General features: G+C 36.6%; 1 protein-coding gene across 8 annotated transcripts in view; it reads right to left on the bottom strand.

Moving 5' to 3' along the window:
• The window catches only part of ZMYM2 (zinc finger MYM-type containing 2), a 90,665-nt gene that overhangs the window by 8,993 nt on the left and 54,794 nt on the right, over nucleotides 1–26,878 (bottom strand). For 6 of the 8 annotated variants that reach the window (XM_082777012.1, XM_082777017.1, XM_082777016.1 and 3 more), the window contains 10 exons: nucleotides 16,877–17,049; nucleotides 10,870–11,035; nucleotides 9,863–9,897; nucleotides 8,010–8,139; nucleotides 7,735–7,850; nucleotides 6,718–6,889; nucleotides 5,478–5,585; nucleotides 3,182–3,276; nucleotides 1,876–2,044; nucleotides 792–943 (listed from right to left, as the gene is read on the bottom strand). In XM_082777012.1, the coding sequence (XP_082633138.1) occupies nucleotides 792–943; nucleotides 1,876–2,044; nucleotides 3,182–3,276; nucleotides 5,478–5,585; nucleotides 6,718–6,889; nucleotides 7,735–7,850; nucleotides 8,010–8,139; nucleotides 9,863–9,897; nucleotides 10,870–11,035; nucleotides 16,877–17,049 (1,316 nt within the window). Of the gene's footprint in view, nucleotides 1–791; nucleotides 944–1,875; nucleotides 2,045–2,166; nucleotides 2,274–3,181; nucleotides 3,277–5,477; nucleotides 5,586–6,717; nucleotides 6,890–7,734; nucleotides 7,851–8,009; nucleotides 8,140–9,862; nucleotides 9,898–10,869; nucleotides 11,036–16,876; nucleotides 17,050–26,878 lie in introns of those variants that run through there. The other 2 variants (XR_014318911.1, XR_014318910.1) reach the window with 2 other exon arrangements.

Raw genomic sequence — 26,878 nt, 5'->3', positions numbered from 1 at the left:
AACATCTTGCTTTCTACATCATATGCATTTTTATTGCCTTTTAAATTAAATGAAATTTTCTGTGTTCTCAGCTCTGAACATGGTTTATTTTATCTATGATTTGACTTATATACCAAAAAAATAAGACATTCTCTGCTTAAATGATAAGCTGTGGAATAGTTTTTTTTCCATATCTAGTGATGTGTTATTGCCTTCACATAAAATACATCTAAACTGACTCCCTTTTGCTTTGAAATATGATGTAATTGCAATTTGGGGGTGGAAGGCAAAAAAATACAGCACAGTTTCTTGCATTCCAGAAAAGAAAACTGCCTGCCCCCATCTTCAATATTCAGTAAATTAGGCTCTCCCAGAACAACACTTCAAATAGCTTGTTTCCACTATCTGCCAAGTAACTGAATTAGTAAAACCTTTACAGCTCATTCCTAAATTTCATTCTTCTTTTACATTAAGCCATCTTTAACAGTCAAATGAAGCACAGCATTTGGAAAAATTATGTCATTTTAGATTGCAAATTCCTTGCTTCACCCCAGCAAAAAGCTTAAAATTATACCATACCAGCTTACATTTGAGTTTTCTGCATGGGTCTGCAAACTCATTTTCTATACAGACAGCTTTCTATAATGTGATATATACGGCAGCCTCTCTGTGTTCCAGATCATAGCCATTATATTAAGAATAGCTCCTAGCCTCTTCTCAGCCAATAAATCCACATTATCTCCATTCTCCCACTGAAATGGATTAGAGTGAAATCAACAGCTCCATTTCCCATCTCTACAGCCTCTACTAACCTCCTGAATCCCAAGACACAGATAATAGATGCTGTCAGGTGCATAGTTCTCTCCATTTGGCCTTCGAATTTCATTGACAAAATGTGCCAACCCATAGTTTAACTCAGCTGAAGTATGTGATAATAGATCTTCCTTTAATTTCACAGACTTTGCTGTAAAATAAAGAAAAAACGCTACATTATACAACAGTATTATTACATGCTTGGGGTGGGATGGGGTATTTTTGGACTGAAGGGGGGAAAACTGGCTTGTTGTCCTCTACACTAACAAATGAATGAGTCTGGATGTAACAAGTAGTTCAAGTGTTAGGTCTATATTGAAATAGGCAAGGCTACCAGAGTAAAGTCTAATTAACTAAGTGCAGCATCACCCACTGAAGAATTTACAGTCATGCACAGCTGAGGATGACACAGAAGCAGAAGTAGCCCAAGATGCTGAAGTGAACACAGTGTTGTAGAGGGAGACCTTCAGGGGAAATGACAGTTTCCAAAGATCCAACAGCATAACACAACAGTGCTAAGATACATGTAGGAACTGAAGAACAGCAAGAGTACCAGCAGTCCCTCTTTCTCCCCTCAATGTAAATAAATGTCCATACAGCAGAGCTTTGCAGAAAGAGAAGCAGTACTCCACAGGAGTGAAGGCCACACCATGTCAGAACTCCAAAACCTTGTAATGTCAGCCTCTGATGAAGATCTCTTCATCCTACAAAAAGTAGGATGCCCCCCCCTTGCAACTCAGAAGAAGCACAGAAAAGGTACAAACTCTAAAGCAAGTTAGAATACAGGGAAAATCAGGATGCAAACAAAAAATCTAAATGGTCACAAAGAAAAGGTGAAAGGTTCTAGAAAGGTTCTGTCCTGGCTTGCACTAGAAGTGTAAGTCACAGAACATTGAGCCAAGTAGGGAAAATTTCTTTACTAAAAAGAGTGTGGCAACTCTGTGGTAAAATAATCCCAGTTATTGTAGGAACATTAGGGACATGTGAAAATTTCTAATAATAATTCCAGCTGAAAATCGGACATTATCAACAGTTCTCACTACCACATTAAAATCTGGATGCCAGATTTTTGGAAATACTTACTTGATTTCAGTTCCTCTAATTCTGGCAGCTCTTCGTTTAAGTGCCGAGACTTCACCCAGTGCTTCCACGCGTTTACACCATATGCATATTTAAATGGAAAACTACACTCTGAGTTTTCAGAGCTATCATCATGAGACTGGTACTCTGACACCGCTTTCCTCTTCACTCCCTGCCATTGAAACAAAGTGGTTAATGCTACTAATAGCTTCTAACAGGAATAACAGAAGCTGGGCAGAATAAGCAAGCTGCAGGCCAAATTATAAACTAAAGGTTCAGTATAAAGGAACATACGTTTCCTTCAGCTAGAGCCAGCAGGTAGTTTCTGTGTTGAATATACTTCTAAGAGGAGTGTTTACTTAAGCTGACAGTCATTTCTAATTCACCTTTCAAACTGATTTCTAAAACAGACAAAAGATTTTTGATAATGGATTTGCTGCATTGGTTATATCATATTAAGCAACAAACATAAGGCACCCAATAATTCAGTGTGTTTTTAGGATTTCATTTTGTCAATGCATAGGATGTTAAAAGATACTATCAATCTGTCAGGTCAACTTTTAGGCTTAGCTGAACTCATCAATAGGGCCAACACGGGCCCAAAATTAAAGCATGCCTAACAGTTAAAGGGATAGTACCGTTAGTACAGACTCCAAATCTAAAACCAGATCCATTCATTCTTAGTAAGTTTTATTATCAGCTTTGCGCCAGGCATCAGAAACTCTATTGCCTGTTAGCTTCCTTCTAAATAAAAGAATAGGGCTAATTCGTTTGCAATGTCTAAACTAGGATTTTAACTGAAAATAAAATCTAGGAAAATTACAAGCAAATAAAAAAGTAACTTCTTTTAACCATTTTATACAGTAGGTGCTACTGTCTCGCTATAAGCCATGGTAATGCCAACATTCTTCTATTTGACTATCAAATTAAATCATGAGAGTTTTGTTTAAATTCAAGGTAGAAAAACATTGAGAATACAGTAAGTATATAAAACAACAGGTGAAGCACTAACTATATCCACAGATCTATCGATGTGAATCCTTTATAGCAAAATTTAGAAAGCAATTTTAAATTCTTTACAGCAGAATATAGAAACTGCACCCCTATTAAATCTAATAGTTAACTGTAACAGTCGAGGACTAAAATAAAATGCTTACTTTCAGTATCAATTTACATCAAAAAGATAGGGTACTACATACCCTAGGTACATACGCAGTAAAAGCCTACAAGCAGTATGAAAATTGAAAAAATCATGGCATATTTTTGCCCACTAAAATTTTGTGCCTTTTTAATAGCATTATATGATTACCTTCTTTTTGGAGCGCGGCCTTGGCTGTTCCTCATATTCTTCCCCAAAAACGGGAGGCAGTAAAAATTCATTTTCTGTATCAAGCTCCTCAGTTGCTGAAAATATATTAACAGAAACTTAATTTTTAACTCCTTTTGGAAAATACTGGTTTGAAAAGACAATTACCTATACCAGCATGCATTAATATATGGGGTCTACAAAAGGCCACATGAAACGTTAACAAGGACAGGATTTCACTAAGAAGGAATAAGCCTATTCTTACTTTAAAGGTAAGGCAAAACTACCAAAATGCTTTTTCTAAATAAATTGCAAAGTACACAATGCTGAATATTTTCAAAAACTATCTCACATCACTATGTCAGCATTTCTTCATACTCTGGTCTTTCACACAATTTTTCCTGCCTAGGCAGTCTTTGGTATTAAGAAGTTTAAGTTATGGTGAAAATGAGCAACTATGAATGGAAAAATACAAATTAACTTAATACAAGCGCTATGTTCATTGACTGCTGTCTTTTGTATTCATGTTTTGTATTTTATATAGCTACTGTATGTGATTAAAAATGCGTCAAGAATGTCAGTTCTTTCAGAGAAACTGGTTTTAGTCTATATTTACAAGGTGGAGGCCTAGCTTGTGACAGATGATATTATAATACATGTAAACAGATAAAAATGCATTACAGTATAATACTACTTATTTAACGTTTCTGGGTTAGGATGAAGGTCTATTATTTCAGGCAACACAGCACAATGAGAGAACATACAAATAGATTTAATGGTGTAAGTTCCAAATTTATTTACTCTACTGAAGATGGTTCGTCTCTCATGCAACTATCAGACAATGACTTCATTCAAAGCAATGTTCTTCTGAGAATTATTCCAATTTTACCACCTTACTGGTCAAGAAATTATTCAAACTATCACCAAATGTATCACCACAATTAGGAAAACTGGTCCAAATTAAAATATCATTGGCATTCAAAGATTTAAGAACAGATTAACATCTACTATAAACTGCTATCGTTTACTATTCCACTTTGGTTTTTACTTCCATGATTTTTTCCTTCCTTATGTAAAAAAAGCCTTTCTTGTACGGAGGGTTAAAAAATAAAGAGGGTACATATTGCTAATAATACTTCCTCAGATTAATGTCAATCTGTTTTCCTTACTCCAAGACTTGATCTTCAAATCAGACATGTAGCAAACTGAGAAATTCAGTTTGGGCAAGTAGCGTGGATATCTACGGCACAAGGCAGAAGGAGACTTTCAACAGCAGATATAGAAACTCCCCAGGGAAGGTATGAGTTATATGCCCTAAGAAGCTACATCTAAGGAGTTCTACCTATAACCAGGAGCTTTCTTGGATTGAATAGTACACAGTGTAAGGAAATAAAGACTGTTTGCCTGCATTCTGTAGAAAACAGTAGAAATTGTAAAATTTAAAACCAAGACCTTCTTTCAAGAAAGGTCTCAAATTAGTGATTTTCCTGTTAATTCAAATTTAAACTTTTTCAAATATACGTATGGATATGAATAAGATACTAAAAGGTAACATATTAAAAGGATATTTGTCCTTTTGTCATAGAATCATGGAATGGCCTGGATTGGAAGGGACTTCAAGCATCATCTAGTTCCAACCCCCCTGCCATAGGCAAGGACACCACCCACTAGATCAGGTTGATCAGGGCCTCATCTAACCTGATCTTAAACATCTCCAGGGATGGGGCATCCACAACCTCTCTGGGCAACTTGTGCCAGTGCCTCACCACCCTGAGGGAAAAACTTCCTTCTAACCTCTAATCTAAATCTCCCCTCTTTAGTTTAAAACCATTCCCCCTTGTCCTATCGTTATCTATCCGAGTAAAGTATCTACTTGTCATCTCCACTCTAAACCAGCATTTCACTTCACATGTAAATATCTGGTGATTCAGGATGAATTCATTATTGTTTTCCACGATCCATGCTATTTGAAACTTCAAGCCTTCAAAGTATCCTTCCAAAATCCATGTCCAAAAAAAAAAAAAAACATACATCCATATAAGCCATAACCTTATGAAAGATTAACTCCTTAATTAATTCCTTATCTTTGCATGTTGCTTAAAATACCATGTTTAGAAAGATGGTTAAAGTCCTTTGGAAGTCCCCAGTCCTGCAACAGCATGGCAAAGTTTTACTAAGAGAGTCAGCCAAGTAGATTTTGCAATCAAATTAAGCTCCCATGAAAGGATGATAAAACAAATTGTAATAGCTGTCCATAATGTCTGTTTCACAATATATATTAAAATTACAGAAAAAATACCTCTTGGAAAGTCTATTTCAATATCAAGGTCTCGTTCATATGGAACATCTGGCAAGCTTCTCTGTGCCTCTGTTTCTGAGTTTAGTATATTTGACTCAACTATCATACCTGTAAATAAACAAAAATGGAAAAAAAAAAACATTTTAACTAACATGGATTAGTCAAAACTGGACAGATTTAGACTGTTATAACCTGCTTGGTTCTAAAACTGCTTTTTCTGCTCATCACAAAGTCCTAGATTTTGTTGGTTTGGGGATCTTAGATTTACGTCTTCAATCTGATTTCCTTTAAACAGGAAAGATACTTATGATCCCATCTGTCCCTCTTCATTAAGATGAGTCTCAGTGTATAGAATACCAGATACTGGGGAATCTGGATCTTATCAACCAATCACAGAACACAGATAGGCTTGAAATATGTAACTACTTTTCTACATACTTTGGCCAGCAAACAGAACAGACTTTCAAGTCTGTGAAAGATATCCTTCAAAAGCAAACAAGGAAGGCAGGCTGAGAGAAACAAAAGCTTGACACAGAAGTGCTGTCTGGTGCTGATGTGTCACTATCTTCAGAGAGGTGATACTTGCATGTGAGGATCAATCAAGAGCCAAACCATCAATAGGTAATCTGGTTTTGTTGACGACAGTTCCACCTCTGAAATGTATGTTTCTTTAAGTTTTAGCAGCCCCCTGCTTCCCCACACACAACGTAAAATGTGCCTAGTAAAGTATTACCACAAAGAGAATGGGCCCCTGCTGTATCCCACCATGTTCAGAGGAAGCTGTTCACACCCATGTGAGGTGTGAACCTCAAAGACACAAGTATGGAGAACACTTCCCCTAAAGCTTTGACTTGAGCGTGTCTGGAAGGAAGAGTGGTCTGGTTATGACTTGTTTTGAGTTACACTGAGAAGAAAGCCTGTGAGTGCAAACATAGATGACTGCTTGCTATCAGCTGGGATGTTGGCATAAGCAAAGAGAATGTTTATATTTTTAAAGACAAAAGTAAGACAAATGACTTTGTCCACCAAAGTCACGCAAGAGACTTCAGAAAGTTTTTTGTACTTTACATGTATTAAATGTTCTAAAGTATTTAAATAATTAAGATTTCAATTTAATATAAGAACTCAATAATAGCACTGTTGCAGTGAAAGAATGTTCCCCTACCATCAAAAAAACCCTCCTCTTTATTTAAATATACCCCATCACTCCAAAGAGTCAAATATATGGTAACTAACTCACTGGCCATGTCAGAAACTTCTGTTTTTCCATCATGTTCAGGCAACATCCCCGACAAAGTCAGTAGCTCAGATTCCAGAGGATTTGAGGGCACTTTTCCCCTCAGCTCTTCTATTGCTGCAAGGATTTTCTCTGTGCTATCCAGAGTAGTGGGCAAGAAAACTGGAACTGGCACCTGTGTAGACAGGAAGGAAGAGATGACTAGAAAAAAAATTCCTGCAACAAAGCAACAGCAGCAACCAGCACAGGAACGCCAACTCTACACCCTTCTAGAAGACCGAATTAAAGTGGATTAGAAAAATATCATTTCAGTGTGAGATAAAAAAAAATTGCTGACAGGTTAAAAAAAATTAATACAAATGATTCAGAATGGAAGGGCGAACAGGAAAGGACACAAAAGTAGATACAACAAACTATAGTGTGTCAAAATCTGAACAGAAGGAATTTTGGAGCTCTACACCTCATTCTGACTGTAACTTCAGACTAACCGTTTGGACAAATCAACATCCTCTTTTCATGACTTGTTTGTGAAAGATGGAATTTCAGGAATTCCTTTTTTTTTTTTTTTAACCACTGTTTGGATGAGATTTGGTACATAAATGATAACAAATTTAACTTACAGTTATTTTCTTTTCCCAGTACAAGATTCTTTTTTTGTTGTTGTTTTCTTTCTTGCTTATCCTGCTCTGCCATCCCTCCCTAACACAATCTTTCAGTTTCTCTATCACAAACAACAAATCTAGTTGTTTAATGGTTATTCAGCAAACAAAAACATCACTCAGAATTGTTTCTAAAATGTTCAGCAGTGCAAGATTTTTACATAAGCAGGCAGATGGGTCCTAAAGAACAATCAGGAAATTACATGCCACTGTCAGATTTCTGATCCCAATTCAATAAATAGTGCAGCAATATCCTGCAGTCATTTAGATGGAGCAGAATGATAACAGTCAGCAGTACAAAGTGGTCCCTTGCATGCATGTGAATGGATGCCAATTTAAACATAAAGCTGGTCTGACTTACCGGAACAGGAACTGTTGTAGGAACAGGAACATTTTGACTATACATGTTCATAGGCACCGGAACATAGACAGGTACAGGAATAGGCACTGGGACATACTCTTTTTTCCAATCATCTTCTATTAAAAGAAAAAAGAAAAAGGCAAACACTGCCAGGTACTTAAATATATTTTACACCTGCAGGTTAGGGAAAAAAATCAAAATATTTGCCATATGTTCCAAGAGAATAACATTTTTTTAAAAGCCTGTAACAAAGAAAAGAGAGGTTCAAGAGTTACCTGTCTGACAAGATTTTGTCTGCATATGAGGTTTACAGTATGTGGCTTTTGTCATTGTCAAAGGTTTGCAAAGAACTGCCTTGTTCTTCATTTCTCTGTTAGGCGTTGGAGAAGGTGGTGGTGCTGAGCCCTACAGGCAAGCAAATACAAGAAAACATATTGAAGTCAACATAGTGCAACAACACGAAGTTTTTTGATGTAATCTATCAGTTGATGCTTTCCATGCACAAGATACTGAAGAGAAAGCTCAAGCACACAACAGCATTAATTATTATTCTTTAACTGTGTGTTATTCTGCATTTGTATTAATGAGCTGCCACTAAAATGGATGTAACACAGCAGTGTTTTGCTCATTCTGGGCTAGCACTTCAACTTTTTTTTTTTTTCTTTCTTGTATACATGGAAGTAAAATGTAAGCTATTTTATAACTTTAAAATAATTTTAGCTGTTAAAAATAATTCAAAATGAATAGCAAAACTATTTTTTGGCGCAAGGTCTGATCTTCTTGAAGTATGCTATAATCCAAAAATCACTTTAAAAATGAGCATTTCTAGATAAAACATTATCTCTAAACAATTTTAATACTTAAAGTATAAACTTTGAGCTCCCCCTGCTGGCTCTATAATAGCGTCAACAAATACTTGGGCATATCACAATGCTCAAATTGCATTCTTACAGTCAACAAGGAAAAAAAAAATCTTGCTCCAAACATGTTTTTTTTTTTGTCCCCTGGCACCTGTTTTAGAACCTGATTTAAGAAACAGAGACTGTCACTTTTACTTGGCCGTATGTTGTAAGACTAGCCCCACATGTCCTTTTAGATATGGAAAGAAGGTAAAATCATAACAGAAGAAGGCAGAACACCTTCTAAAGTGTAAAAACTAATTGTATCACATTTATTTATTATTATCATAGCTTTTATATGATCTTTTAAAAAGTTATAGACCATATTAATATATTTGGAAGCTATTAAACATAAAATACCAGATGTTTTTAATGCGATGGTTTAGCTTGCTGGTATCTCCAGTTACCCAAGCTCCAGTTAATTATTCCAATTATTATTACCCAGGTATTCAGTTATTTTCTGTGTTTTTCATTAATGTGTTTTATAATGCCATGAAAGTACTTTCAATTAAAACTAAGAATTGCCTTACATAACCATATTTTCATTAAGTTACTTCTTTCACAGAAAAGTGAGAACTTCTGACAAAGCAAAACCACGTTTCAAATCAAATACACGAAGTTCAATGAAAAAAAAATTATTAATAATGGTATTTAAGACTAGTTGACAAAAAGTGATAAACTCAAAGTAAAGGCTACTGCTCTGCTCATGATGTCCACCCTCACAGACAGCAATCCTGCAAAAGGTGGTGCTTCCATACTCTACCACTTGTAGCAAAGTCAGTCAGGCCCTGTGTACCAATTATTCTACTCTTAGCACTTAGAATTTAAGAACTGATGCTTTGTTTTCAGCCCTTCAAAGCTGAAATACAACCTTAATATTCTAACTGATCAAGGAAATGCTCTTCCCATTCTGTACTCAATAATACACCTAATCAGTCTAAACACAAAAAAATAAGACACACTTATGGAGTAACTACACTTTCATGCAGCACAGATGTGAAATCAAAGGTTTCAATGTCAGAAGACATTGAAAAGATAAAATACGAATATTTAAAAGTTAGTTTCAACTACTGATGTGACAAAGACTAAAAAATAACCACAAATTTAGATTGGTGTCATTCAAAGATACTAGTTTGTGGTATTTTTAACATTATCATCTTTAGCCACCAGGATCTCACATTTTAAATGCCTCCAATTAGGTTACATGTATGTTAAAAATATGTACTTACTGTTATTTTTGTTCGAGGAGTTTGACAGCCCTGATCTAAAAATGCAAAAAAACATTTTTAGATATTTTCGCCCTTTTTCATGATTATAACAGATTTCAGTAAGCAATGCAGACAACACATATCATCAGGGTAATGTCAAATTAACAGCACTGCTTAGCGCTGTACCACAGGTGAGAACTGTACTAAACTCTGCTTCGTCACAAACACTGCACAACTCTGGCATCAAACCTTACACAAAGCCAAAAGCCAAATCAGTCTGCTGCAGTCAGATGTGACTACGACCTCATTCATAAAAGTATATATTGAAAAGTTCAAACATGAAAACGGCCATACAAAGAAGCTGTGTTGGTATAGTTACATTAATTGAAAAGGTGATTCACTTGCATGCTGATGTGCAATTTAGATCACTATAAACCATGTGAACATGCATTCTGCCCCCATCAGAAAACATATAAGGTACCTATTGCCAACAGGGGAAAAAAAAAAAAAAAAAGCAGTGCATTGCTCACATCTGCATACTTCTCATTTTCTTTGAGTTTCCATCTCATTTGTTTCCTTTTAATTCAATTTCTTCATTTCCTTTTAATTCTGAGTGCATTTATCTGGTCTCTTTGACCAAAACATGTTTTGAAAAGAAATGCTTCCACAGAGCCAGTAACAAAACACTGGAGCACAATGAAAGAGGAAGCCACTTTCTATCCCCGTAAAGGCAAAACACTAAAATTATGCTTAACCTAAAAAGATTTAGTTTTTGAAAAAAAGTGATTGCAAAAGCATTTGATTAGCTGAAAATGTTTCAGCTCTCAAAAGAGCATTAAAATACAGAGTTAAGATTAAAAAAAATACCTAGCAACTCAATAAATTATGTATCTGGTGATAAAATAAAAAAGGGCAGTCTCTAACACAAGCCAGTTTATTACAACAAATAAATAATTCAAGTAGCTTTGAATTTTTCACTTAAAAGCAACATTTTGTTTGCCATTTAGCAAGGGTAAGGCAGCACATACCGTATTGTAAGTTCTCAGGTCCTTTTTGGGTTGCCAGATTTGGTTCATTTTGTTGACAGTAGAAACGGAGCAAACAGTGCTGATCACAGAAGTGTTTCATTTCTCCACGCCACTGCACCTTCTCTTTGAGATTTCCTTGAGACTTACAACAGTCACATCGCGCAGCCTTAATGCAAAGAAAGATTGTGACATTTTAAATAAGCCTTGGAAAAAAATTACTTTTACATTTTAAAAGGTTACATTTTTGAAAGTACTGAAAAATCGTTACTGCTACACAGTTAAGTCTCACTCATGTAGGCTCTATATTTATACAACCCTCTAACCCACATTTATACACATATTAGTCACTTTACTTTCAAGTGTTTGCTGAGGGTTAATGCCCAGAATTAATATAATTAACATGCTGTGTTTCAATTAAACTCTAAGTCCTTTAAAATTGCTCGTTTTTGCACGTTCAGAAAAAAAAAAAAAAATCCAACAATTTTCATTAATTCCACTAAAATCTTCTGCAAACAAGAGCAAAAAGCGACACTCCTTAATGACTTGCTTGAACCCAGGACAAGTACGATACTTCCCTCCCCCCCTCCCCCCAAGTTTGGTGTGTTATTTTTTCTTTTTCCTTCTGTTTGTGACTTAAAGAAAACAAAATCACTTCTCTAGGTGTCAGATCAAGGCCCTTTGGTGTAGATAACTTTTCTATTTTCATTATTGTGGTAGTTTGACAACAATTTTAGATTCCGATTATTAATTAGTTCCTTCAAATTTCTTCTCTCACTATGATTTAAAAGCAGCAAAACTAGCTCTCAACCTAAAGAGGATTCCAGTTAGCACACAACTTGAAACTCAAGACTTCGTTATTCACCAGACTACAGGATAACTTCACGAGGCATCACTAATAAAGACATTTTTCTACTAAATTGGTTCCACAGAATTTAATCAGCCATGCTATAAAATATTATCTGAAGAGTACTAGCCCCGGCTTCAGATCTTTAGTAAGTGAAGAATTGTTTGCAATGTTGTTCCCCTTAATATTTTCTTGTAATCTCCATCCCAAAGTGGTCTTTAAAAATAAGCCAAAAAAATAAAAAACAATTTATGGATGCTTAGGAATCTCAAATAACTCAATCTAATAGCATAGCCTGAGGAGGAGGAGGGAAATTATGATAGTGTGCAACATAAAACATTAATATACAAAACCATACACAACACTGCACTTATGCACAAGGCTCTGATGGCTGAAAAAAAATGGTCCAACTGTAGTTCTTACAATTCCAAAAAACATACCAAAAGGCCAATTAGTTCAAATGTAAAAGGTAATTAAATGCTAAGTCCCTTCACCGTACTTGACCAGTCCAGCACCATTCTCTGGCAGTGCAGGAAATTCAGCTGTTAGCTGCAATTTTCAAATATTCAGAATGATATATTGAGAGAGTTGATTCTAACAGTATAACCAGCTTTAAGTATATATACATATGCATGTATTTTCTTTAAATAAACGTGTTTCAACCTGCCTGGGAGCAATTAAGGCAAAGAAAGCAATTAAAGGTGCCACGGAAAGGGCAGGTACTTCCCTTCCCTGGTGCAGGTGCCAGCAGTAGTGCTCATGCACCTGCCTGGCACACAAGCAAGGGCAGGGGCATTGCAGCACTGCATTACCCCCCCATCCCTTCCTTTTGGTTACATTTGTCACTTTGACTTTCTGCTGATGATGGTCCACAATTCATTTTGCAACATAAATGTTCTCAGAGGGACAAAAGAGCAAGTAAATTGTATTCTTGTAAGTGAGTGGGGAAGCAGACGAAGCATGGAGTGTTGTCAAAATAGCCTAGGTGTTACCGGTTTAGGGAAACTGTGAATTCACAACTTCAGTGCAAATGCATCTTTACAAAACCACCAAAAGGCCGAAATGCCAGTAGGAAAAAATAAAATACAATTGTGTAATTCACTCTAATTTTAAATCTCAAGCCCCTCTAACAATGGTCATTAAGAACGACAGCTGACCCCCACACAGAAAAGCCCACCTACTCTCACCTACTGCACACAGCTTGGCTACCAAAGTGCCATTTTCTTCTGTTTTCTCTGTCCTTCAAAGCAAGAAGGTGCTAAATCTTGTAAAAAGCAGCAACTACAGTCTTCCTGCTACTAATTGCTTTCTCCCTCTATTTTCTGCTCTTTCATTTAAGCCTTTGAATAAGTGAATTAATGCCTCCCCTGGACTGCTACTATGGTATTTAGCTGAAAAAAAAAAAAAAATCAGTTTCCTCAGACATGGTAAGCCACCACTCCTTAGCAAACCCAAAATTCTTCTGTATGGATGTTTCGGTTCTCATCTCTGCATTTATTACATTAATTCTAAATATTTCCATAACCATACCCGCAGTCAATTCTATAAACCTTCCCATGCACTTAAGCTTCCTACGACCTGCTTACTCTCCCACTTCCCTGACCATGAAATTAGTGAAAGGAAAAACCAGAAATCATGATTTTCTGCTTTTTCCTTCCTTTCCATCTGTTTTCATTTAAGATACTGGAACTACTCATGAACTGAATCACCAAAATCCTTGCCTTTGAGTCTGTTCTAACACTGTATGTCTAAAAGATCCACCTATACCCTTAGTGCTCCATTTGCACCTAACTCCTTTTCCACTCATGACTGCTTTTTGGTCCAATTCCTTCCCCAGGTCTGACTTCAACATGCTCAAATCGCTAGCACCCACCTAAAAATGTATCAAACAATTCTGTTTGCCCCAAAGTTGGTTTGAAATATAAGTTTCCACATGTGGGGCTTTTTATTTACATTTTTACTCCTCCATTGACCTGTTCCCAATGTTCTCCAAAGATCTGGGCTAACGTTAATTTGGCCTTATCTTGGCTGTCTATTCCAAGCTACTTTGGTTCCATCTGCAAAAGTAGAAAGCAAGAGATGTTTCCAGAGAGTGCCTGATTATACAAGGGTAACTGCTTAAAATTGAGATGTTTAGCTATACAATGGCTAAATTTGGACGAGATAAATTTCAGAACGGTGTCTTGCTGCCTTTACCATCTAGATTAATGTTGGATCCATCATCTCAGATTTTACCATGTCTGACAATCATTGTTATTTGCTTATGCCTCAGACTACAGCTCCTCACCTCCAACTTCGTTTTGGCTGTAGACATCTGACCTCCTCTGAATACACAATTATTACCATACATGTTCAATCCAATCACTATTCCACTGCAGGATGGAATGACCTATATTTGCTCTTGAGCTGTGGTATTTTCGGCAATGCTTCACAATGTATATTTTAAGAAACCAATTTCTGTACTGTTCTCAAAACTGTATAATCTTTGTCAAGATACTTTCAGTTCGCTAGTATGAGAAACATCAAATGATTGAAACTGTCATCAAACAGGCTACTAAAATATTTATATTGAAATCTGAAAAATGACTGTGAAATTATGATCCAAACCACAGCATGCAATTAAAGTTTACGAGGAGGAGCTCTAATAACATAGGGAGCTAGCCTCAAGACACCAAATTTTTTGCTTCTCTTCTTAGAAGTGCATTGGACACCATACTACAAAAACGTCCTCAGAACTTAGCACCAACTAATTTCAGCTGTCATTCACCAGATGATGATGACTGAACTACTCTTTCACATTTCAATCCCTTGCATTAGGTTTGAGGAATACTTCTAGATAAGCCTGATGTGCTTCTACCTCTGCTATCTTTTTCTAGCTTTCCATAAAGAGAACTTTTGCATTCAGGTAAACCCTCCCATAAATACTTAATTATTTTTTAAATGTTAAGATGTTTTCCAGATAAAACTACATGAGAAAAATGTGTCCATAAAAGAAAGTAGACAAAGAAATGGAGACAAACATTTGTTTAATGAGCACAATGCTGATGTTAAAACATTACTAGGTTATTACTACTTATTTCTCTTTATGTATACATTTAATTGAAACTCCAAAATCACACTAGACGTTACATAAATGAGACAAAGCTCAAACATATGTATCTATTCTTTCAAGAAGCTAACAGACAAAACAAGAAATGAAGTACAAATCAAGGGAGGGGCCCATATCTGTTCTGTCTTTCTGTATTTTGGTCACCTATTTATGACTAGGTAAGAATGTTCACTAACAATGTGCTACCAAACCTAGGATACCTGGAATGACTTTTATAAAAAGAGGGAGAAGTTACCAGCAAGAACGTAAAGGAAAAAAAAAAAAAGTCAATTTTAGCAAAATACACATACCCCAAACTTAACCTAGTACTTGTCTTCTCTATGTAGTAAATCCCAAACTTCTATAACCAGAACTTTAAAAAACACCAGCTTCTTTAACCTGAACTTTAGGCAAAGGCTTTAAGAAGTATTTGGAAAAAAATGACAATCAACTATTCAACATCATCTAACACTAGTTCCACTGGCAAGCACAAGATTCAGCAAGTAAAAATATCTAACAATTCAGCGTCATCAACAGTCACTAGTTGCCAGTAAGTCTGCTTGAATTACTTTTTCATGGCATCATATCTTATTTTCCCATACCACAGTATCAACACCATTTCTTAAGCAGACTTAATGGGCTAATTCAGTTATTGCTTTATCCCATGGATCAGAAGGATAAACTGAAGTCAGAGTTTTCAAGTGTTTCCCAAATCTGAATCATAGTACAAACTTCCACAGAAGTTTACTATATGACACTAGTTTGGTACACTCATCCCCAGACTATTATTTGCTGAATCATCAAGAGGTTTCTAAAGCATATCAAAGCTTTATTGAATTCTCTATTAGGAGGCATTTTTTAATAAGGGATAAACTTCATCCCATACCTCAAGTTTTAAGGCATATTGATATAATATTATTGTATGAAATAACATTTTAAGTCTAAGAACTTTGCAGCCAAGCTTCATCACCCTATTATCACAAGAGACATAAGAAACTGATACTGGTCTTCAGTAGTTTTCTTCCAGAAAATTCTAAAAGGACCCTATGTACATTATTCAAAATAAAGACAGTGTTGGGCTGTAACACTTCTGGAAACAGACATTCCAAAATATCAGATATTTCTTCAGGTCTTTTATGGTAGGTAGATCATCTTGAATTACAGGACTTTGATCTAGCCCTCTAGCATTTCAAGCTTTTTATTGCCTTCCAGGCTCTGAACAGAGTTTTGGTAAGGTGACGAATTTTGTAATGTCGTTTTTTTACAATTGCATCCACAAGTATAGTCCTTGTTTTGGTATTATCAGTGTAGCTTTCCAGGATGTTCACAGAGACCAAATATTTTATCCGTGGTACTAATCGCAGGTTAAACCCAGTCCAATTTCACCTTTACTTCTTTCAAAAAAATGAAAACAAAAAAAAAAAACCTCTTAACGTGAACTCTTTGCTGGTTGTGCTTCACAAGGTAGTTAAGCTTCCAGAGATTTAGAAACAGATGCCATCACATTTGATTTAAACTTTTATTAGACATCCATTTGGTCTTGCTTTTCCCTTTGGCATCCTTTCCATTGGGAAATAATCAACAGTGAAAGCCTCTGCAGTTCAAACTGTGGGAGAAGGGAAAAGGCAAAAAAGGAGGCAAAAGCAGGAACAGGATAAACTCTGCCAACCTAGTTTATCATCAGTAAACTTAAAGTATCATCCAGCTGCTAACTAACAGTGTTTTCAACATTCTGAATACATATGTAAGTAATTTTGATAAGAAAAATATAGTATCAATTGAGGGGGGGGGGGAATTAGAATTGTAAAGTAACAAATACACAATAGGTTTTTTCTTTTTTTTTTTTCCTGTGACTCAAGACTGCTTTGCCAAATGAATTAATAAATCAGATCATAGAAATGCTGCTCTATGTTCTAAGAAAATTCAAATGATGAAATTAATACGTTTGCTTTTCGTGTAGCAAATGCTTTGCTGAAGTAAGCCATATTTGCTGCACAGTCCTTGAGATATCCTCACATGTGCATTTTTGTTTTGTTAAACTCTGGAGCTCTTGTCAAAAATTCTGAGTTACTTGCCTTGTAGTACCAGTCCTGAAATTTTTTACAGCACTCTTCACTGCAGAAATCTCTCACTACACCATCAAGTTCCTTAGTTGCTCCCTTTTTGCACAGCTGCGAGCAGTAATTACAAGTAACACATCTCAGTCCTAACCGTCTTGCAAAGTCTTGTTTATATAGCAGCTTGCAGCCTGGAAACAGATTTTAAATATTAGGAACAAAGTAATTTTTACAGAGAGATATCACAATTAAGAGTTAAATATCGAAAACTAAATGAATACAACAACAGCTAACAATCGGGGCTTCAGACAAATTCAGGTTGCATAATACACTATATTTCAAGACATTTTTACCTGAATACCTTTCCTTCACAACCCTATGGTTTATGTGGTGTCTGCATCTCTCTCAAAACACTATGCTTAAATCTGTACTTATCAAATCCCTGAATAAACAGACAAAAAAAATGCATAATTTGTTTTTCATATAGACCCCTGCAGAAGCATTGACTTGGAATTACATATCCTCAGAATGCTAGATAGCCAGATAATGACAAGCAGAAATTGTAAGCCAGGCAGCACTGTTCTCTAAAACAATAGCTATCTTCAAGGATAAACCTACTTCTATTACTACTTTCATTCATTTAAGTACAACAAACCACTTAGATAACTCTTTCATTTTTAAGAACGCTAATAAGTACAAGATCTAAGAACTGAAGAGTTTCCTAAAAAAAAAAAAAAAAAAAAAAAGAAACAACTACAAAGTAAGCAATGAAGCGAGCAGTTCTGAGAATGATTATGCAATGATAGGAGCTTACATATGAAATTTGTGTAAGATCTCTATCTTAGATCTGTATCATATTTTTTTCCCCATTCACATAAGGTGGGTTATTTTTTAATTTGTGTTCACTATGCAGTCATAACACCAAGGTCATCATAATGAGAGCTATATTCTTCAATAATCTGATCTTCCCTCAAGCAAATTAGAGAAGATATTCTAATGTATTAAATGCATTAAAAATGAATACTCTAGCTATTACATAGGCTATTTTGAGAATATAATGTATTTAAACTATCTCAAATCCAGTGTCTATTCAAGCTGATGCCTAAATCATATTCCATACATCTTTATAATTGTGCTAATTTTACAGAAAAGAACAGTATGAGTAGATGAAGCAACTGTCCATATAAAACACTGATGAGACAAGATAACATCTACACAGACTATTAATCTAAGATACTGCAGCTGTTTTTACGATTTCCCAAATACCACAGTAGCACCAAGACCTGAACTCAAGTCTTCCTAGTACTTGCCCTGCTTGGGTATATTGCCTAGTATGTGCAGACTTCTGTACTTCTGGTAAGTTAGGAAACAGTATGCAATATATACTTCCTCTGGAATACACAATATGGAAATAATATAATTGTAATAGACCCAGTAATTTCAATTAACTGTCTTGTGCTGTTGTCTATTAGGGAAGAATTTGGTATTCTGAATTTCAGTTAAACAGACTCTAATTTTAAAACCACTAAAAGCACACAAATACAAGTGGAAGCTGCAGCAGACAGCATCTTCCAAAAACAAAAGGTTATTAAGAAATTTTAACTTGCAACATTACAAGTTCTGCTAAGAAATTAAATTTCCTAACAATGTCAAAACAATACAATTACAGGATATCATACAAATGAAATACATGTAGGTAATAACTGCTTTCAACTTTATTTTTCTTTTAGTCTTATCTCTCTGATTCTTTAACAACAGAATAAAGAAAATTACTAATACAAAGCACAGAGTGCAAAAGGTAAGGGCCAAGTGAAGCAAACGTCCTTGGAGTGCAACTAATTTGGATGCAAAATACATTGCTCTGGAGGAAGTAATAATCCTGAAGGTACCAGTGCGTGCAAGCTTCAAAGTACTGGTTAAAGCACTGAAAATTTCTTGCCAGTATTTTTTCTGATGGACATATTTCTCATTATTGTATGTGGCTTTGGATTCTTTTGACTTCTTCACAGTTCCAAAGACAGGTCAGCACCACAACATATCCTCCTCTTGAGCTGTGCCTTAGAAGAACCATTCATTGCTGTGTCCATCTTTTACGACCAAAGCTAGTAAAAGTAGTCTATCACCAATCAGGTAAGCTAACTGGCTAAATAGCCTACGAAATAAACTGTTAAAACTTACATTTTTCTTGGCTGATAAAAGAGTAAAACTGAAGAAGATACTGCTGTTACATGAAAAAATCAAATAAGAAGTTTTCCATTCTACAGTCAAACATCTCCCACATCTCTGTGACTCACAGAAAATAATGAGCAGTGAAAAATAAGCAGGGAGAGAAAAGGTCCAAAATTCAGAATCCAGAATCCAGCCCTTGAGAGCAAGTGCCTGAAAAACATATTTGTTTGTATTTTATAAATCACTGACTGCAGAACTTCTTGCTGAAGGATGCCTCTACAGAGGATTCAGAATCCATCTTCATAAAACTTCAGATGTTGATAGAAGACTGTTATATCCCTGAAGACTTTTATAATGGAAATACAGGGTTTTTTTTCTGCGTCATCATGAGAAAAAATCTTCAGAAATAGATGTCTGATGCTTTTTGATGCTTTTTTTTTTTTTTTTTTTTTTTTTTTGGTAATGTCTTTGTAATATGTAACATAATCCTCTTGACCAGGGAACCTTTGGTTGCTTCAAGATCATGTTTCAGACAAAGGGAAACAGAATGCCTATTTATAGGGCTATAAATACTTTTTACGGGATATATTTTAATTAGGTCCTTGGTACTCTGTACATACCTAGGATATAACTTCATGGTAAGAAGTTATGGTTTTGATTGGAATGGTAAGACTTTCTTTAAAGCACAGAGAAAGGTGTTCACCTTTGGCAAACATATCAAGTTTGTTCAAATAACTTGGTCTTCACAGTACACAATGCAAACCCCAAATCAACCAAGCAGTATCTCCCTTGCTAATTTTGTGGATGTGACCAAGAAGTGGGCTCTAACTGACAGAACACTGTAGGTGAGTAATACAAAAAGCACTGGTTGTCTATCATTCCAATATCAACACTAGAAACCTAAGGGCTTGGCCAATGTATCTGCCCTACAAATTTGGGCTTCATGAATAAGCATTGTCTGAGACCAACAGCTGTCAGCCCCGTAATTTTGAATGAAGATACACAAGTAATTCCTAAACTCTTCAGAATTTTTGCTATTACAACACATATACCAGCTAAAGTGTGACCAGATAGAAAGCTCTACTGCTTTAAGTGATTCTAAGAGATTAGCTGCTGGTCAGTGTAAAGAAAATTGTACATGTAGATCATTTGGTTCTAGCTACACAGGTAACTGAATATATTCTTTAGTGAGGTTTTAACACAGGACCACCCTGTGAGTCCATTACCTCAAAGAGATCACTAAGAAGCATTTTAGGATGAGATCTCTCCAATGCAAAATTTGAACCAGGCAAAAAAGAAGTTGCTAATATCTGCTAAATCAACCTAACACATCCTCAACTAGGCTATTGAAATTCTGGCTTCCAAACAAAAACCATTCCAAAACTCATCCCTTCTTGCAACCCTAGGCCTTCCCACATCAACTAGAGAGAGAATAAGCCTCTGAACACATGCAACACAGACTTACTGACAGGATGACACAGAAGCAGTTCAAACAAGCTAAAGGTCAAAAGAGTTTCCTTTCTTTCAGCAGCCTCTAGAACTGCCAGATCCAGCCCTGCAGAGCTATCTGTGACAGAAAACATGTTTCACTTGATGTCTGTAAACTAATGCAAGCAAGCTACCAAGAACCTGGTCCTATTCTACCAGCAGCACCTACCTGAATTACTAGAAGTTCAGTACACTCACACATGCAAAAAGCCACAAAAAAAGAAATGCTGAACTAGAAACACTTCCTGAGTCATTGCCAGTTTCTTATTATCACAGACAATAACATCTTTTATACAACACAATTATTCCATCCTAAAAGCAATTTTTTTTTTAATTGCTGAAAGGCTGTATTTATTAGATTATCTTTCTCCTTCTTCAAGCTACATACCCAGACTCACTGTTCTCTCATCCTGTAGTAACTTCAACAGTTATTTGTAACAACTTCATCTAGAGAAGAATAGCGACAGGCCTTTAACATCACAAACCTGTAATATCAATAGGTCTGCAACATCACAAGCAAGGTCTTGATGAATTCTGGAATTATGTTCCAATTCACATCATTCTGCTGTCATCTTCTGTTCTCTCTGTATTGATTCAAATATAATAGCCACCTTTTCCATACCCTTGCTCCTACCGTTCTCTCTGTCTCTGGCTTCACAATAAACATCACTATCCTTACAAAACCAGATGCAAAGCATCCAGTGTTGAGTCCTGGTTGGATTACCTTTAAAGTAGATCCCATTTTCTCTGTGTAATAGGGAGGTCGTGTATCTCACTTCTTTCCTTGTCTTCTGCTGAGGAATCTTTTACTACTTTACTATGCCGATTCAACTCATCTTCTTACACATCCTAAGTTTATCCTGATAAAAATTTCAGATCTCTAGGTACTAGCTTTTTCCCTTCTCTCCTCATACCTACCCACAATCCAGTTACCCAGTTTCTGCTTGTTCTTATTCTCCAGTTGATTATTCTCTCAGGTTAATAAGAAGCATCTTTATAAGCTTTCTTCATCTTGTGACCATAATTTTAGCACCTTAAGTTGTCATCACCCCTTATCTGCAACAGCCAACACAGTCTTTGCATAAAGAACTGGTTCAAACCTCTTCAAAGACATAGAAGGGAAATTAACACTGAAAAAAGCAAATTTAATGAAGACTGCTGTAGTCAACCAATGGCTAGGGTTTCAGGTTTCACTTCTATATTCTTTGCCATTTTAGAAATTATATGATCTAAAAATTTCAGACTCTGCACAACTTGTGCTCAAAATTCAAATGGCTGTAACAGTATCAGTGTTTTCCCTCTGAAGAGCGATAGAAGATTAAAGAATCATAAATGTTGAAAAAAACCTCCAAGATCACCTGGTCCAACCACCCCCTGTAGTGGGTTTACATGGCAAGGTTTTGGTAGCAGGGAGACATAGGGGTGGCTTCTGTGAGAAGAATATAGAAGCTGCCCCATGTTAGATAAGAGCCCCGCTGCTGGCCAGAGCTGAGTTGCACGATGTTGTTTGCAACTCTGGGAGAACAGACTTAAAAAAGGAAAAAAAAAAAAAAAAACCAACCTGCTGCTATACAGCAGCTGGGAGAGTGAGAAGTGAGAGACAGCCTTGCAGGCGCCGAGGTCAGTGAAGAAAGGGGAGAGGTGCTCCAGATGCTGGAGCAGCAGTTCCCCTGCGGCCCCTGGAGAGGCCCCTGGTGGAGCAGGCTGTCCCCCTGCAGCCCATGGGTCCCACATGGAGCAGATCTCCACGCTGCAGCCCCCCCATGGGTGGAGGAGCCCCCGGTGGAGCAGGTGGATGTGGCCTGGAGGAGGCTGCGGCCCATGGAGAGCCCCTGCAGGAGCAGGCCCCGGGCCGGAGCTGCAGCCCATGGAGAGGAGCCCACGCAGGAGCAGGGGGCTGGGGGGAGCTGCCGCCCACCCGTGGGGGACCCGTGCTGGAGCAGTTTGCTCCTGGGGGATGGACCCCGTGGGACGGAGCCGTGTGGGAGCAGTTCCTGAAGAGCTGCAGCCTGTGGGCAGCCCCCGCAGGCTCAGTTTGGGAAGGACGGCATCCATGGGAGGGACCCCACGGGGAGCAGGGGCAGAGAGGGACCCTGAGGGAGCGGCGGAGATGAAGCGCCAGGGACTGACCGCAGCCCCCAGTGCCCTGCACCGCTTGGGGGGAGTGGATGGAAGAGGGTGGACGGGGGGAAGGCGTTTTTGGTTTCTTCTTTGTTTCTCACTTCTCTAGCTTGTTGATAATAGGCAATAAATTTTAGTATCTTCCTACTCTGTTACAGTAGTTGTTGAGCGATCTCCCTGTCCTTATCTCAACCCTTGAGCCCTTTGTGTTGTATTTTCTCCTCCTTTTCCTTTGAGGAGGGGGAGTGAGAGAGCAGCTGTGGTGCAACTCAGCTGTCCACCTGAGTAAAACCACCACACGCCCCTACCACCAACCATGTCCAAGATAAACATAATAATCTCCTCCTCAACATATCTCTAGCATTCAGCATTTTTGACTATAAGAATGCTGTCAGAACAATCAAAACCCATGGCAATATGTTAAAATTGTCAGGTCATTCCAGAAGCTATGCACACAGCCAAGCACTAATTGGAAACTACATCTACACAACCAGACTCTCCCACTTGCGGCATACCACAAGAAACAAGCCTTCAGCTTTTCTGCATGCATTTTTCTAGAATGTGCAGATCTGCTTTCCTTCAACACAGCCAAGAGCCTTTACCTGCTGCTTCTGCAGTGAGAGCACTTGTTAAATATTTCATAAGGGACTTCTCTGATTTCAATATGCTGTCTTTCCTATCTTAACTCTTTTTTTTATTATTATTATTTCAATCAGCTGAATATTATCTTAGAGCTTTTACAATAATAAAATCTGTAATAGTTGTCTGCAAATTAAAGATATAATACCAGACGACTAAATAAGACAACATGGCCTCAACAACCACACTGTGCCCATCAGAGCTCTTTAATAAAAGCTGCCATGACTCAATTAGGGACGTTCCATTACAACTTATGTCCATAAACGTCAAAGCACATCGTATTCTTTCAGGGTAACTCAGGCACTACAAAATCCCTCTGAAGATGGCTTCCACTTTTCTATTAACCTGATTTGTTGGAAAGAAACATTTTCCCTCATTAACAACACGATTTGTACAATTGCAAAAGGGGATTTTTGTGCATCATACTTTTTACAGCATTTAAGATGTTAAGCTTTTCATTTTTTCCATTTTGCCATGATATTCCAATTCATCACTGAAGAAATCCTCAAAAGCAAGCCACAAGGAAACCAATATTTCAGGTTAGAATTTATCTTAGAGGGGTACATTGTACATTGCCAAAGGAAGCAGCCAAAAGTAAAAGCAAACTAACGTGGCTGGCTAAAGATGAAAAGGCACCACACTGAGCACAAGTTATTTTGGTATGGTAGGACACTGTCAGAGCTGCAGAGAGGGAGATAACAGCTCTATGAAGCACAAACCTGAGAGCTTGCAAAAGAAAATTTTTATTATACGAAGTAGTTAACTGTGATATAAAATTTTACATATGCTAAATAAATATCACTTTTTTTTTTCTGTCACTACAATCTATACTACTCAGCAGTGCTTGATAACTTTATGAGGTCCTATTGCCAAATAGCATGCAATTAGGAAGTCAAAATTTTGTCATAAAAACGTGTGCTTTACTACCGCCTGAACAATTTTCTATACATTAGTCCAAATTCCATACATTGTACTTTTTAAGAGGTGTATCTATATCTCTAAAATAGATAGCTGATAACGTAAACTATTTTAAAAAAATCCTTTAAAATCGTTTCTGTATGTTTAAGAATTAAAGCAAACATCAGCAAAGAAAGGGGCACAAGCAGGCTTGACCCACCTAGGGTATGATGTTCTGCTGTGCAAGAGCATCATATCAACTGCTCCTCAGTGCAGCTTCCCACCTACTGGGGAAGCCCAGCAACTCTAAGCAAGTCTCCATGATGTTTCATATCACTTAACATTTTGGAAATCCAATTGTTAATGTTTCCAGCAATAACAGGAATCTCTGTAATTTCAGGTTAATTTCTAAATTGGTGGTGAAACATTCGACTGTAAGCACTTGTAAGTAGTTTAAAACACTTGTGTTTAGGCTGTTCCCAGTATCTACAATGTTTTCTTATAAATCTAAAAATCAGCTAAGCATTTAACAGTATACTTTATCTAACGATCTACTGTCCAGAAATGATTGAAAATATGTCAATCTACAATACGCAATGCTTTAACTAAATACTTATCTTTCCTAGACATACTAAGATTGAAATTCATGTAATTTCCTAAATTCTTTTTCTACTTGTCAGCTCTATAATATTTCAAAAAGGGTTAGATTCTACTTAGATGAAATATCAGAACTGTTTAAATTTAATTTACAGCATCTTGTACTTAGACCCACATTTCTAGAAGCATGTAAGCATCCTGTCAAGATCATAATATAGTTGCTGCTTTCATAGTTGAACTTTCTGTATTATCCATTTGAAAGGAACTTCCAAGTTACTTCCAAGTATCAAATAACTGAGTTACTCCACAGCTTACTGACCTTCTTCCAAGAAGCAGACTACTGCAGCACATGAATCAACGTTACTAAAATTCATACTACAAAATCATTACAATGCCTGTATTATTTAAATTATAGCACTTACTTCTATTGGGAAAGATTAATTATATGCCAAATGAAGAAAAAAAGTGATGGAGATACTATTCTAGAACAGTTCCATTGCTGGATTCCCAAAGACTGACTACTTTTGTACATGAGACATGAAAAATCCCAAACTCAGGATCTCAGGAATAGCAGCTCGCACAGCCTATCCTCAGTTGTCACTCATGTGAGTGCATATATCTAAAATTTCACAGGCAACTCTGACTATCTTGTTTTAGCATACATGACATACATTTTATTTAATTTAAATATTGGTATTTTGGTATGCCTCCCTAGTCATAAAATGCCAGCACAGTATAATTTCCTAAGTCTCAGCACCAGGGGGACAGATGAACTAGTCAGTTCAGGTTGCTCATCTTCCACATAGGATCTGAGTTTTGGACAAAAACAGAAAAAGCATACTGTATCCCATGAAATAATTAATAGCCAGCTTTAGCATGAATCATTTCTAATTATACATTATTGCAACAGAAATTTCAGCTGTTCACTGCACATGTTTTCAAATAGCTCAATAGACATACTAAGAAACAGAGTTGGAATGAAACTCCACAGAAATACTAATCCCAGAGACTTCAATGTGGGTGTCAGGGTTTGTCAATTTTATATGTGTTTTTAGAAGTGCTTGCATGTGTAAAAAAAAATAAAAAATAAATTGAAACAACAAAAAAAACTCAGGTCTGAAAAATGTGAGCAGAAGAATGATGGCATCTTCATTACTCCAACTAGGTGGGCATAAGTAGTCAAGGGGTATTTGTGGTTGATCTTATATATGTTATCCATAAGTTTCCTTGAAGATGAACAAATGGGCATTCTTTCTGAAATTTTAATACCCGTTTAATTTCTATTGATTTTTACTCAGGAGCCTTCATTTATAAATAGACACCTGAAATTTGCCAGTATTTTCCACAAAGAGTTTTATTTCTTCCAGAAATGACAGTATCTTTTGTAACTTAACACCTCTGGTATTACTTCTCAAATCATAATATATTGTCTCCTGGTGAAGAAAAACTACATCCTCACCAAAATGGTCTATGTTGGTAGAATTTCTTGAAGAACAGTTTGCAATATCAAAACCAGCATGACCTCCATATCAAATTAGTTTCTTCCTACATCTACTAGCTTTTCTACTTTATAAACAGTTGGGCAGGTATTTCTGGAAAAAGGCTATGAGATCAAAGAAAAATTAGGGTTGTTTGGGTGCCTGGAAAGTGGGGAAGAGGAATTTATCACCTCTGATGATGGAACCTTTAATTTGTTTACCTCCACTCAGTCCAGCTATAGACCTTGACCCCTTTCACCCACATCACATTCCCACTTCTAACTCCTGGATTCCAAAATTTCTGGAGTAATCTGTAACAATTGTTATTTCTCCTTTAAAAAAACAGGACCTAGGACCTGTTTCTACAGAGCTTCTGTGCAGATCAGCAAGTCATTTTCATCAGGTAACAAAGATTTTTTTTTTTTTTTCATATGCATCACAAAGCAGGCCTAACCTTCTGCTAGCAGATCTGTGCCATACTTATTCAAGCTACATCTTATTTAATGGTGCTTTTCACTACCGTCTTTCTGTTATTCAGTGGTTCAGATCATCATACTAAGACCATAAAATTCATTTTAACAGTAAAATTTGATGTATTCACCCTCACAAAGATCACCTCTGCTCTCAAACT

This window comes from Aythya marila, assembly GCF_965140915.1.
Source record: "Aythya marila genome assembly, chromosome: 1".
Classification (NCBI taxonomy): domain Eukaryota; kingdom Metazoa; phylum Chordata; class Aves; order Anseriformes; family Anatidae; genus Aythya; species Aythya marila.
Note: the sequence above shows the minus strand (reverse complement) of the source record. Positions and strands in the feature narration are given on the sequence as shown.